Source organism: Necator americanus, chromosome III (assembly GCF_031761385.1).
Source record: "Necator americanus strain Aroian chromosome III, whole genome shotgun sequence".
NCBI lineage: Eukaryota > Metazoa > Nematoda > Chromadorea > Rhabditida > Ancylostomatidae > Necator > Necator americanus.
The window spans coordinates 22,706,439-22,720,209 of NC_087373.1; the positions used below are offsets into that span (position 1 = coordinate 22,706,439).

The 13,771-nt window shown below is 40.3% G+C and overlaps 1 protein-coding gene across 2 annotated transcripts; it reads left to right on the top strand.

Annotated features, from left to right (window-relative positions):
• Nucleotides 1–456: 456 nt before the first annotated feature.
• Nucleotides 457–13,564, top strand: RB195_010550 (uncharacterized protein; the record flags this gene model as incomplete). Of its 2 annotated transcripts, XM_064191611.1 has the most annotated exons (19): nt 457–505; nt 846–993; nt 2,712–2,790; nt 2,844–2,931; nt 3,068–3,177; nt 4,290–4,345; nt 4,453–4,563; nt 7,259–7,358; nt 7,688–7,801; nt 9,661–9,748; nt 9,802–9,934; nt 9,987–10,104; nt 10,183–10,284; nt 10,783–10,861; nt 10,981–11,059; nt 11,128–11,200; nt 11,263–11,346; nt 11,837–11,986; nt 13,439–13,564. In XM_064191611.1, the coding sequence occupies 19 exons, from the start codon at nt 457–459 to the stop codon at nt 13,562–13,564; spliced, it is 1,887 nt and encodes a 628-aa protein (XP_064049194.1). The 2 variants fall into 2 exon arrangements, with proteins under 2 accessions (XP_064049194.1, XP_064049195.1); XM_064191612.1 differs by lacking the exon at nt 457–505 and having other exon boundaries at nt 863–993.
• Between the last annotated feature and the right edge of the window lie 207 nt (nt 13,565–13,771).

Genomic DNA, 13,771 nt, shown 5'->3' on the forward strand with positions numbered 1-13,771 from the left:
TCGATCATGTCTTTATGAACATCAAATGAACAGAGGAGTGTGATTATGTGATACTAGTCTTTGAAACAATTTGTTTTTGTATGGTTATCTTTCAAATTGTCATAATATGGATGCTGGACGGTTATATAACTTATTATTTACTCTAATTCCCTTTCGAATTTCCTTCTTACTTTCTCAAAACATTTTGCTACTTCTTACTTAGATTCCTACACAGTTTATATTGTTGTCGTTGGTTGTTCTTCTAAATTTTTTCTGGATTTTTCTACTTTCATAATCCTACTCACTTATGCTTATCCCATGAAAATTTGGGGGTTTGTGCTCACATTGATTCAAAATTGTCAGTTACGAGTGCACTTATTTGTCTGTGATTCTTATCTTGCTCTGTTTCATTACTCTACTTTTTGGCACATGTTCAAGTCTAGGATCGAATCGTGTTCTATTTCAGTTATAAGTTGTATGCACAATAGTGCATTAAATGAAGATATCTTATTGATAGCAACAATTGGTTTCTGTATGAGGAATTCCTTATCCCCTTTACTGAATATTTTTTTGAATGCTTCTCATTTGCCACGACCATAGGTAGACCATAGGTGCGAGAGAAAGGAGCCGGACCTTCTTCAGGTGTAGGGGGCCTAGCTCATGGAGTGAAACTCAAGTGATGAGGATCCCTTCGCCTACCTTCCGAAGGTGAAGGGTCCCTTCGTCAACCGTTCAGAAGAGAGGAAGTCCCTTCGCCAACTGTCTGAAAGTGAAGGGGATCGGAGCACTGGCTCCGACTATCGCATCTATGGCCACAACGTCATATTCTAATTGGTCGTCATTGAAGGTCCGGCTACGCTACCTAGAAAAAGCTTGGTTCGGCATGCGTGTGGCGCGTGCAGGAGTACTGCGAGCCGTAGTAGTGACTAGTATAGTGTGGCTGTTGGTAGACGTAGTCGTTTTGTTCTATTACCTGGACAGCGGAAGTATAACAAGCAAAGGGAAACAACGCAGGTGGTTTTTTTTTTGCTTGTTTTTAGTCCTGATTTTTTTCGTTTTTAGATGGAAGAATTCAGAAATAATTAATTGTTAGATTGTCAAATCTCGTTTGGTTTTATAAGTTATGTAACATTGCGAAACAGTGCCATCCCCTACTAGGTAATCCAACAGTTCTGAGTTTATCATACATGTATTGGTCAAACAATTAACTCATCAAGAAACGGTTTCTTTTAGATGTTTCATATTCTTGTCCTGTCCTTGCTACAGCGTCGAGGATGAATGTGGGTCAGGAAAAGGTTATACGGAAAAGTAGCTGATGGAAATTTGCCTCTCATACTTCAGTAGTAACGACCAACGCACAAACGTATAGAAATGCAGTTCCCTCAGGAACCTTAGATAATGATTTGGTTGCATGTTTACGTGGTTGTTCTTGCATGTTCTAGCCATTTGGTAAATAGAATCCTTCCTATAACACCACTAAATATGCGATGTATCCGCACGAATTCATGCACGGGGAAACGTTCGCGTGACACGTCTATTGGCTCGTGCTTATTATTACCAATTCTTGTAGCTCACACTGGAAATTCAAGCTCTACAACACAGGTAACGTAACGTATCGCGAAATTGACGTAGTAGAAAAACCCCGGGGAATGTGCAGAGGTTGTACATAGGTTAAGAAACCTAGCGTGGCTCCGCTCAACTTCTCCTAACCATCGCAAAAGGTGGCGTGGAAGCAGCGTTTTTTCCTACCAGCTACGCTAGACCACGTTCCACGTATAGACGTTCCTGCGTTCTTTCAGCAGCGTATGCACTGGTTCTACTTGTATAGGCTGGTAGGTACTTGGATAGTGAGGAGGTGCCATTGATCATTTTTTTTAGTTTTGCAATATTGAATGTTCGCTGCTCGCTCGTGGACGCGTGCAGAAGGTGGTCGGTTGCAACTTACTTCGTGAGAAGCAAGGCTGTCTTCTACGCCGTTTTTTTTTTTGCGACGACTAGAGGAAGTTAATCGGAACAGCTGGATTCCGTAATCTATGTACCACCAGAACTCTACGGGTTCCCGGGATTTTTGCAGTAATTTCGTGATTCGTCTCGAGAATTTTCAATTTCGTGATTATAATGGCCTAATGGTATTGCTAGAAGGAACAGTAAAGTGTACATTAAGGCTCCCCTCCAGATCATCCAATAGTTCGCATTGTTATGGTATGCCATGTGCCAGCAGTGGACGGCAGAATGAATCTGAATTTATATCAGATACTTAGCGTCTGGGGCGGGTGTAGTGTAGCGGCTAGAGGTTCCGCTTCCTGCACGATCGATCGGAGGTTCGAGTCCGCCCTGGAGCTCACCAAGCCTGTCATTTCTCCGAGGTCGCTAAATTGGTACCAGACTTGCCTGGGAGGATAAAAACACTATCTTTACACATTGGCTAGCCACCGCAAGTCATTGTATAGGCCAGTTACACGTTCGCAAAACTCAAACGATCCGAATTTAAGTGAACAGGGTGGCGCATCCCATGCGGATTGATCAACGCCAGAAACTTTAGTCTTTATCCTCTTACTTAGCGTCTGCCTTGAATTAAGCGATCGAAATGAGCAGACCTCTGTGTTAGCCATTGTTGCCAGGGTGTTCCAGTTTTCATTTCTTTGTTTTTGCAATATTGAATGTTTCAAAAGTAAGAATTGGGATGTTATTATATATTTATTTAGCTTTTGTCTCATTAATTACTTCTTCAGTTATGTGCGAGGAGATCGCATAGGAGGTGAGGAAGAAGTCAAACAACAACTTTCTCCGAGGGATATAATAGAAAAAGAGGTATTACAAGTTTTCGTCAACTACCGTGCTCTCCTGTATTGTTTTCTATTCAGGTGATTGATGCACCAAAAGCAAGGCTTTTGCGAAACAGGACAACAATTAATCCGCAAGTTCAACAGCGACTTAATCAACTCTTGAGCAGTTCGTTTTTAACTACTCATTATCGTTCAAAAACTATGGTGCTTTGCTGCTTGAATCTTCAAATTAAAAGAATGTTGTGCTTGTTTCTGTTAAATGGTTGGAACATTGTGGCGTTCACATTATCAGTGCTTTGCAGTGAAATCATTCCAAGCACCTGAATACGGAGAAAACGGTATTGGTGTGGCTGTACCCGCAGACATGGCAGTCGAAAAAGACAAGCGATTCTTGGAAAATCAGTTCAATGTTGTAGGTTTCCAGTAAAGAAAGTCATGTGTCAATTACAAAATTACTTTGATGAGAAGCTCGTGTTAAATATTACGCTATTCGCATATAAACTGCTATCGATTTTGAGCATTTCCAGTGAAAATGTCTTGAGAACTGGAGCGATCCCTTAAGCTGGCTGTGGTTTCGTGATCAAAAAGCGTGTATAGCTGTTTTGCGCCTCAATGGCTGCCTCGATGTCGTATTCATTCCACAATAACTTTACCAGCCACCTCAAATATAGTAGATTCAGTAGTAATGTTGCCTTGTTCAATAGCTTCAAGTGGTTTGAATAACTTTGACAGACCAAATGACAGACGGGCGTTTAACTGTTTTCAACGCTATAGCTACTGCAAACAATGAAATTCGATCTTTTGGATAGTCATACCTTCGAACGTTTTTTTTTTCGAATGACCTTGACGTTATGGTAAAAAAAAAGGAATTTTAGAAAGCTTATTTCCTAATACATTTAACATTTTGTGATTTTCGATCGCATCTGATGCTCCTGCAACAGAATTCAGAATTGACTAGTTGCAGTCGTTCCAAAAGGACCTGAAGCGCAGTGCAATTGAGAGAGCAATTAGAGAATTCGTGAAAAAATCTCCACCCGACTCTGCGGGATTCCCGGGGTACTGCTCTGGTTTCGTGTACCGCTGCAACATTTTGGTCAGTCGCAGATCGGCCAAGACGAAATCCGTCTTGCTCGTCGCGCTTTGTTTCTTCGCGATGTTTAGCAAAGTCAGCGCCATAGCGATCAAGTAGCAGTCGGACTTGTATACGCGGTATAAAGATTGAAGAATACTCGATTTCTCTAGTTAATCCTCTGTGATCAGTCCCGACTTGGCTAGTTAGATTTGGCTGGCTAGTTACAGCGACTATTTTTTCCACTCTAAACTTCAACATTCAAGCTCAAAATAGATAAAGCGGTTGGCGTTCCCACCAGAGTGTAAACTCAGTCAACAATGACATTTATTGACTTGAAATGTGAATGTGAATTATAGGTTAATCTCTGCTCGTAACATTTTGGAGTCTTTATAAATAAATTTTATAAATTATACTTGTAAAATCCATCAACAACTGCTTACCACTTTTTTCAGATGGCTAGCGAAATGATTTCCATCAACCGATCTTTACCTGATTATCGCTCTTCAGAGTGCGTGATTCAAACTTCTCATTTCTTTTCCTTCATTGTCTGATTTCTCTCATTGTCACAATTTCATTATTTTAACTTTTGCATTCTATAACATTCTTAGTTTTCAGGTGCCAGACCAAATTCTACAAAAAGAACTTACCAAAAACATCTATAATCATTGTTTTTCACAACGAAGCATGGACAACACTCCTTCGGACCTTGCATTCTGTTGTTAATAGGTGATTCTTTTCTGTTTTTAACATATTGCTTGCTCTGCTGCTGTGGATCATCATTACCAATCTTTTGCAGCCGTGCACTACACTGCACTGGTTCACATGCTTTAAATCATAATTTTATTTCAATTAGACAGAGGCCAATTTTTTCGTTTTTCCTCTAATGTATGGTAAGCTCGTTGTGATATGACAATATATAGTAGTTCGCGATGGTCCCATCTCGGTCCCAACTGCTATCTCCTCCGCGTCGCTTCGAGCGCGGCGGCTTAAGCAACAGCACCGTGCTTCATGTCGTTCTGCCTCTACTACATGACGCTAAAATGTGTTAAATATTTCTGATATAATGGAAGCAGGTTTGCGTCCATACTACCTGGAATCATATTTGATTGCTTATTCTGCCTTTAGTCAACCAGGCTGTTAGGTGGAATTCATCGTTGCGAGACGTTTCAGGTATATCGTCGTTTTCGGAAGGGTAAGAATGGTTCGCGTCTTATTAACTGTGTGCTTGAGTTACAAACACCATCATCATTCCTCCAGTTTTCAAAAATTTCTTAGGTTAACTCTCTTGATAGAGTTGTACTGTGTGGTTAAAAGAAGCTGACTTCTGGTGCAATTGTGTAAGCGGTTATGCTCGAGCTGGGATCCTCTCGGGCTGCGTCGGTGATTAAAGGCAGCGCGTCACAAAACTGACGGAATCCGCACGCAAACGTCGAGTTGGTGTCGTAGATTACAGAAATGAGCATGGCTCGGCTCATCTTCCCCTAATCGTCTTAAAAAATGGCGCTAAAGATGGCGTTCTTCCATACGAAATCAGTTGCAACCATCGAATATCTTATCCACGAACGAGCGGTAGAGGATTGGTGAGGTCTCGGTAGCCTATTGAAGTAAAACAGTGAACAGTTTGCTGAAGGGATCGGAGCGTGTACGAAGGTGGGGGTTCTAACGCACCTCGTAAGAGCAAAAGCGGTTTCCACTCCGTTTTTAGGGCGACACGGGGACTTGAACGGGGCCACGCTCATTTCCATAGTCTACAAGATCAACTCTACGTGTTCCCTAACGTTTCTGTACCACGTCAATTTCGCGTGTGCCGTCTTTAAGTGTCCCATCGCACCACTTCGAGCCACGGTCAAACGTCATGATCAGACATTATCCCCTCGAAAACGTCCTCTCTTCCCTTTCCAGCGATATTATGAAATTGTAAAGAAAGAAAACCTACAGATCAAACAAAGGAAGCAAATGCACCTCACGGATTCGATTCTCCACTGAACCAAATTTTTGGAAAGGACAGAAAAAGTTAAATGTTACACAATTTCCAACACTTTATCCGTGACTTTAATTACATTTAACGGTCAGTTTTTGCAAATATTGCCAAGTTTTTGCCAATATTGTTTTAAAGTCATCACCCCCCGAATCTGAGGTGGTGCAGATTTTAGGTGGAGTATTGTTGTAAGGGATAGTAGATTATGGAGAGGAGGGTGATTCCGTCCATTTCTTCCTAATTGCCGTAAAAAACGGCCCGGAAGATGCGGCGCCGCACAGGCTGGCGCGCTCCAATCGAACTCTTTGTAGAAAATAGTGCGCCAGAACGCCCGAAGCCGTATCTTCCGGACTGTTTTTTACGGTAATTAGGAAGAAATGGACGGAATCACCTCCTCTCCCTAATCTACTATCCCGTATACGAATACTCCACCTGAAATCCGCACCACCTTAGATTCGTGGAGTGATGCCTTTAATAACCTAGTGAGAAAAAACTTTGAGAAATGCATAGGTCTTCATACGTGGAGGAAGACTTGGTCTGCAAATTGAGCTGCTATTTTTTCGCGACCTTCCAGTTAACGTTAAACAGCAGATTAAAATAAAAGAAAAATAAAGTTTTTAATCGTCTCATCTAATTTCAAAAACATCAGATGGTCCTTTAGAGTGTAGATCTGAAAGCTTTGTACAACAAGGTTCCAATTACAAAGCAACTCCAAAGTATTTCTCGAAGTGCTCTTCTCGCGAACTTATTAAAAATCTTCTAGACTTCTAGACCTGACAATGTTCACGCAACATGAACGTTTTAGCAATTAAATGTCATCGAATAAATTGTTGAAGAATATGTACTATTGAGTTGTTTACCTTTTAGCTTTACGTTTCTTCCTTGATCGCAAAATTTCGATGTAGTGGGTGGTCGTACCCTCGAGGTTCCATTACCATATATATATATATATATATATATATATATATATATATATATATATATATATATATATATATATATATATATATATATATATATATATATATATATATATATCGGTGGACCTGACCCTGCTTGGAGCCAATCGCTTACACGGTATCTTCAGAATCCAGCACGTTTTGGCATGACTACTACATGCTTATGATGAGTATGATAAACACCTTGCCCGAGAAACCGATACCATTAATTAAAACGTGCGAGGTGAACCGTTGGCATACCTGAAGTTTGTTGTGGGATTTTGGGATCAAAGGGTCGAAGCGGTTTGATGAATTTCCTTGTTTTTAAAAGTGATTCGCAACCGCTATGTATAATAAATACATCATTCGAAGCCGTATTGTCGAATATACGAATAATTCAATACTTAGGTGTCTGAACCAATCGATAGGGATAATATCAAAAGTAGTAACTGATTACACCAGCTTCAAACAACCGCGATGCACTTATTATTTCGTCCTTCTTCAGGTCACCTCTCGATTTGCTGGAAGAAATTATTCTCATTGATGATTTGTCTGATCGTGACTATTTGAAGGAGCCTCTTGATGTTTACATAAAACGATTTCCTGTGAGATATCTATGTTCTCTTCTATATATATATATATATATATATATATATATATATATATATATATATATATATATATATATATATATATATATATATATATATATATATATATATATATATATATATATGTATATATATATATATATATATATATATGTGTATAGGCGTGACTAATAATCCGCCGCCGACAGCATAGAACCTATCTTTTCGGCGCCTCATTTATTTTGTTCTGTTACAGTTAAAATAAAAAGTTGTGACAACAGAGGACATATCTATGCTTCGGACGCGGCATATACCTTCTTGTTTTCGATGTCTAATATTTGCAGATTCCAACTCGTCTCGTTCATTTAAAGCGTCGGAGTGGCTTGATACGGGCTCGCTTAACAGGATCTGCTATGGCAAAAGGACGAATTTTGTTGTTCCTTGATGCGCACGTTGAGGTAATTGTAATATCCGGGAAAAACATTTGTGGCGCATGATGCTCAGTGTCTGCCGGACGTTTTTAACGGCCTCCCCCGCGTGCAAGTTCATGATGGAATACACACAAAGAAGGACGAGAAACCTTCAAATTCAAGAGCTTCTCCAGTACTTATCAGTGAAATCGCACTATCGATGATCGGTTGCATAGATGCAAACTACCAGTACCCGCCCCCATTCCCCGCAGATGTGCGCTTCAGTCCTGTTAAACACGTTCGTTTCTAAGTGTGTTACATTTACCTTCTATCTTCCCTAGTAATTGAACTTCAGAACGAGTATGAGTGTACGCTTTTGAGTAATTATGAAGTTTTGAACTACATTAATTGTAAAGCTACTTAGGTGCGGTTAATTTGGCAAGCTCTGCAAACGTATGAAGGTGGAAGGAATGGCTTCTGCTTTTATCAAAGCACATTCCCATTCTATTGTTTATGGTCTTCATTTTGATATAGTGCTATCTCAAAAAAAAAAAAAACACTGCTCACTAGAATTCGAGCTGAAAAATCTTAATCTTTCGGATTCAAATTTCAGCGTTTGTAATACGGGGTTTGCGTCGTACCATCTTGGATGATCCTTTCAAATCTGTAACCTAATTATGTTCATGGTCAAGCTTACGGTGAGATATTCTCAACAGAAGAGTCGTAGAGCGAAGGGGAGAGGGCGGCGAAGGAGGAGAAGAGCAGGAAAAGAGGAGAGAAGAACAAGAAAGGAAGTTGGTATTGGCGCATTATCTTTTGAGAGAAACCGAAAACAGAGCACAGCTACCAACCACAAAGACGATAACAGGACACCGAAGGTTCGATCCGCAGTGGATAGAAATTTCTACAGAGTAGATAAAACTTAGAACTGTTATTAAGTGTTATTAACTCAATATTACAGAGTCTTCAACAATTTACACCTGAGCAATGGCACTTACTTACCAAAAATGCTCAGATTGTTACATTGTTAGGTGTTAATAATGTCGCTAGAGGAGTGCTTTTGAGACTTTTGGATGTGTTCTGTAGAAGGCTCATTGTACCAAGTGTTCATATGAATACCATGTGGTGTTCCCATTTTTTTTTTTTTGTTTGGAATATTGACGGGGAAATAGGAATTCGACGTTTTTTTCTGGTTTTCCTTGCCTGCATTTTAGGAAGATTACGTCATCATAAGAAGATGAACTTTGCATTCTACGATTTTTTACACTTATCCAAGTATAAAAAATTTCTAAAGTATGCTACCTTTTTCCGAGGTGGGGAAACATGCAAAATTTTCAGTTTGTTTTTGGGCGTGAAGAGATGTTTGATCTTAGTTAAGTTCTCAGTACGTTGTTTCCGAGGATTTCCCCTATCAGAATATAATTTTCACTTTTTTGCCGAAATTTCAAAAAAAGAAAAACTCGAGTGTACCAAAAATTGCACTCCGAGCATTTTTCTTTTTCTACGAAACGTGACAAAGTTTTCCCAAGCGGGTCTTCTCATGAAGTTATTAAAGATCTTTCAAAGTTAACGATGTTCACCCAATTTCATCGTTTTTGGTCCCTAAATATTATTATATTCACGAATAAACTGTTGAAAACAATGTTGAGCTGTTCATCTTTTAGGTGCAGTTCTGAACTATTTCGTCTTGTGCACGAATTTGGTCCAGCGGGGAATCGAACCCGCAAGTACCTATCGCTGCCTTTGCTTGTGCGCATTCTTTCCACATAATTTACACAATTTCATGTATTATTATACTTGACCCTTATTATGTTGCAACTCACTATGAGTCTTTAAAATTCTTGTTGGGATGATTTGATCCGCGCTGGTTTTGATCTAACCTGCTATTTTGAATATTTTCATTGTAGGTTACTCCTGGGTGGTTAGAGCCGCTGGTGGATCGAGTTGCGGACGACAGAAAACGTGTTGTTGCTCCTATCATCGATGTTATCTCAGGTGCTTAAGTGCTATTCAAGTAGTTCTTGTTTAGCACCGTTTATTATATTAAGATGACACATTCGAGTATGTTACCGCCTCTGATACTACGTGGGGTGGTTTCAATTGGCATCTAAATTTCCGGTGGTATCCAGTGCCGAAAAGAGAAATGTTGAGAAGGAAGGGCGATCATTCGTCACCTATTCAGTAGGTGAAAAGGATATTTCTTCCGTTTTTCCGAGCTGTTATGTTCATTTAGAACACCTACTATAGCTGGAGGTCTTTTTGCTATCGACAGACAATTCTTCTATGACATAGGTTCGTACGATGAAGGAATGCAAGTTTGGGGTGGAGAAAATCTTGAAATATCTTTCAGAGTAAGCGCAATCAACCAAATTTTTGTTTCAGTTCGTTTTCGTTTTATGTAACGACAGACAGTTTTCAATAAATTCTAGGTCTGGATGTGTGGTGGATCGCTGGAAATTCATCCATGTTCTCGCGTTGGGCATGTTTTTCGGAAACAGACACCATACACTTTTCCGGGTGGCACTGCAAAGGTTCTATGCGTTCTTGTTTTCATCCATAGCTTGTGGGTCCCACCAGAGGTTCTAGAAAAGAAACACAGAAAAACAAAACAGAGACAGAAAAACAACGAAAGAAGGGATGAATGCGAGGTGCTGTTTTCACAGGCAGCAAATATTTGTGATGATTTTCAGTGAATTTGATGTAGAACACTGTGATTTTTTTTTTCATTCTGGTGTGTTCTACTACCTTTTTGTATTTATCAAATCGTCGCAATTGATGACAAATTTTATGTTTCTCCTAGAACAAGCTCACCTTTCTTGTCATGCAAATTTCTACGAGTTTCTGCATTTATCCGGAAGCTCTACTTATGGTTTTCTTTCTCTAGGTGCTATTTCGAATACTGTTCTACGAATTCTATATCAGTTGCCCATATTTGGCCTATACTTGCAGCCATTTTGTTTACCTTCTTGTCTTTCCCATAGTAACTGGTTCTACAAGCTTTTCTTTGAGTTTAGTTTACAGGTTTTCAGGTAATTCATCACAATGCAGCACGTACCGCTGAGGTTTGGATGGACCAATACAAGCAGTTCTTTTACAAGATGGTTCCTTGTAGGTTATCCCGTATGCTTTTTTTGCTTTATACTCTGGAAGTTTCCCTTGTATTTTGCCAACCTCAGTATTGTTTGCAATTTCATTTCTCTTACAAATGAGTATTTATTTCTTTCTAGCAGCACGTAATGTTGATCCAGGGGACGTCTCTGGTAGACAACAGCTACGTGCCAGTCTACATTGCAAATCATTTGAATGGCAAGTTAATGCATATTCGAAGCATCTTCACGGTTTGCGCATTTGCTGCTGAATTACTACTTTTTCAGGTACTTAAGAAATATTTATCCGGAAGCTCCACTCCCGTATGATTTTCTTTCTCTGGGTGCTATTTCGAATACGGTAAATAATGGACATTAAGTGTTTACCTTATATTAACAGATTTTCACTTTTCACTGCTAAAGGTATCAAAGAAATGTTTGGATACGATGGCTAAAAAGGATGGTCCTGTGGGCTTCCAGCCGTGTCACGGAGCTGGAGGAAATCAGGTAACATACCTCGATGAGAGCTAGGCGTTCGTCTTGCATGCACTAATTGTCTTTTTCATGTTAACTATTTGTGAACATGAATGACAGCGGCGTTAGTATCAGTGTTAATTGTTCGGTTGCCAGAGAGGCAGCATTTTGCGAAATTGGCGCTGTTAGAATCTCGCCTCGAATAGATAAAGGAAGGGGCGTAGTTCACGAATTTTAATGTTATCAAGTTCAGTTCTGCTTAATGGTCGAGAAAAAACGCGTGAGAAGCAGAACTGGTTGCACCGCTTTCCCCTCCGATGCAACAGGTGGTACGACGATGACGAATCTAAGCTGTTTCTCACGCTTTTTCGATTACTATTGAGCGTTATCAGTCTCATAGCTGTGAACTACACCTTTACATTTGTCTATTCGAAGAGATCCGAAAACCGCCAGTTTCGTGATATGCTGGTTTTCAGCGAAGAGTCGCAGCGCTCTTCTCCACCTAGATGTGAACATATTCTAGGCTTGGGCCTTGACCGAAAGAGGAGAAATCCGATCGGACGACTTATGCCTTTCTTCTGGTGCTGCATTTGCTGTCGACAGCTTGCTGCGACTAGAACGATGCAACGTCGCTACTCCCAGCCAGAAGCATGTGTTCAAATATGATCCTGAGGTACAAAGTCACAGAATCCTTTTAGTTATGTATGCGATAATAAAAATCCAGCTAGTAGATGGATGCAATTCATGACGAAGAAGGTATTTTCTGGTTATCAATAATTCCAAAGTGAGAGCCTGATTATATTGGTAAGGATGGCTAAATGTTTGCTTTTATAAGATTGTGAGTCCGCAAATATGCGTTTGTCACGATTTTAAAGCTGTCTCATTTTCTGGTTGAAGCATGTGCAAAGTCGCACTTCTGCAGGGTGTCATAGCTTTTCTGTGTTGCAAAACATCACATAGTTTCTAGTAATCTACTTTTAACCGGGACCCTCGGTTACCTAAGATAGCCACAAAAATCGGTACTGGAACCTTTATAGATAAAACGTCGCGTCTTTTTTCTGTACTTCGGTCAACTTCAGCATGCGTTGGAAGAGATTGTGGTGAGATCAGCTTCGAGTTTGTGAGAAATGTGGAAATTTCCCTTCTTTAGCACTTGCATGAACTCATATCTCTTATTACTACTGGCTTTAAGTCTGTGATTATATTTCCTTAGAGGGATAAAGCATTGTTAGTAACAATTATTTTCATTCGTTGACAGACACTTAATGTGAGCAAACGATGCTAGACGGAAATGACCATGCAACAACGTAAGCTGGTTGAAATGTTGTTAGAAGGTGGTCTTTTAAAGACATCCATTGTACAGAATTGGCGAGGTTCAGATTTCTCCATGAAAAGATAAGGTTAGGGGTGTAGATCATAAGTATGAACGCGATCACGGTTATTTCCCCGAAACTGCTCCAAGAAAGGGCATTAGCGGCCCTGCCGACTGAATCTTCCTACGAGGCACCTAGCAACGCGTCACGTATTTGAGTGGCTCATATTCGCGATCTACCCTTGCTCCTACTTTTTCATGGAGAAAACGTCCTTGCGAATCGAACGTCAATCGAGTTGTCATTTTAATAGCATGTTGCCTAGGAGCAGACAGGGCAGCAATGTCAGTGATCATGCGGTATGCAACGCTTCTCTACTGAAGGATGTACTATTCCATAAACATGAATCGCGGGCGCAGAGCAGTTGGTAAGAGTTACGGCTGCGGGTGCATGATGCATCGATCCTTTGAAATTGCCATGGAGCCAACCAAGTTTTTCATTCCACCGGGTCAATAGATTCCTACCAGACGTGTCTGGGGCGATAGAGGCAATGATTTAACACATCGGCGATCCCTAGCTCCAAGTCATTGCAAAAGTTGCACACTTGTTCATAAATCTAAAGCTATTCTGTATGGAAGTCAAAGGCGACACCGCATCTCATAGAGAATGATGAATGCTGTACACTTTATCCTTCATCCTTTTACTTTTTTATTCGAGACCTACCAAAGTGGACGCGTCGCCTTGCTTCTGTTTGTCATGTGAAAATTCCATTCTTGTGTTCTGATGAATTCAGTTCTATTTTATGTTTGTTTTAGGTCGGGAAGATAGTCCATCTGAAAACTGGTCGCTGTTTGTCCGCAACTTCTGGAAACGAAGCGGAATTGCAACCGTGTGATGGTTCTCCTAGGCAACAGTGGGCTGTCGAAGGATATGTACAATAGTGTTGCGATTCGCATTTTCCTCGTGTGGATGCTTACTCAGTTGGCAATGTGTATGTTTTTTTTTGCGCGTTAACCCGATACCCTCGATGCAGGTCATGTTGGGCATGCTCTGATTTTCTCTAGGCGGTTCTCATTTCCAAAACAGATGTAGCCCATCACTTTGTTTCCATCCGTGCAGTTCGTAAAAAGATTCTGTCTAGTACTCCA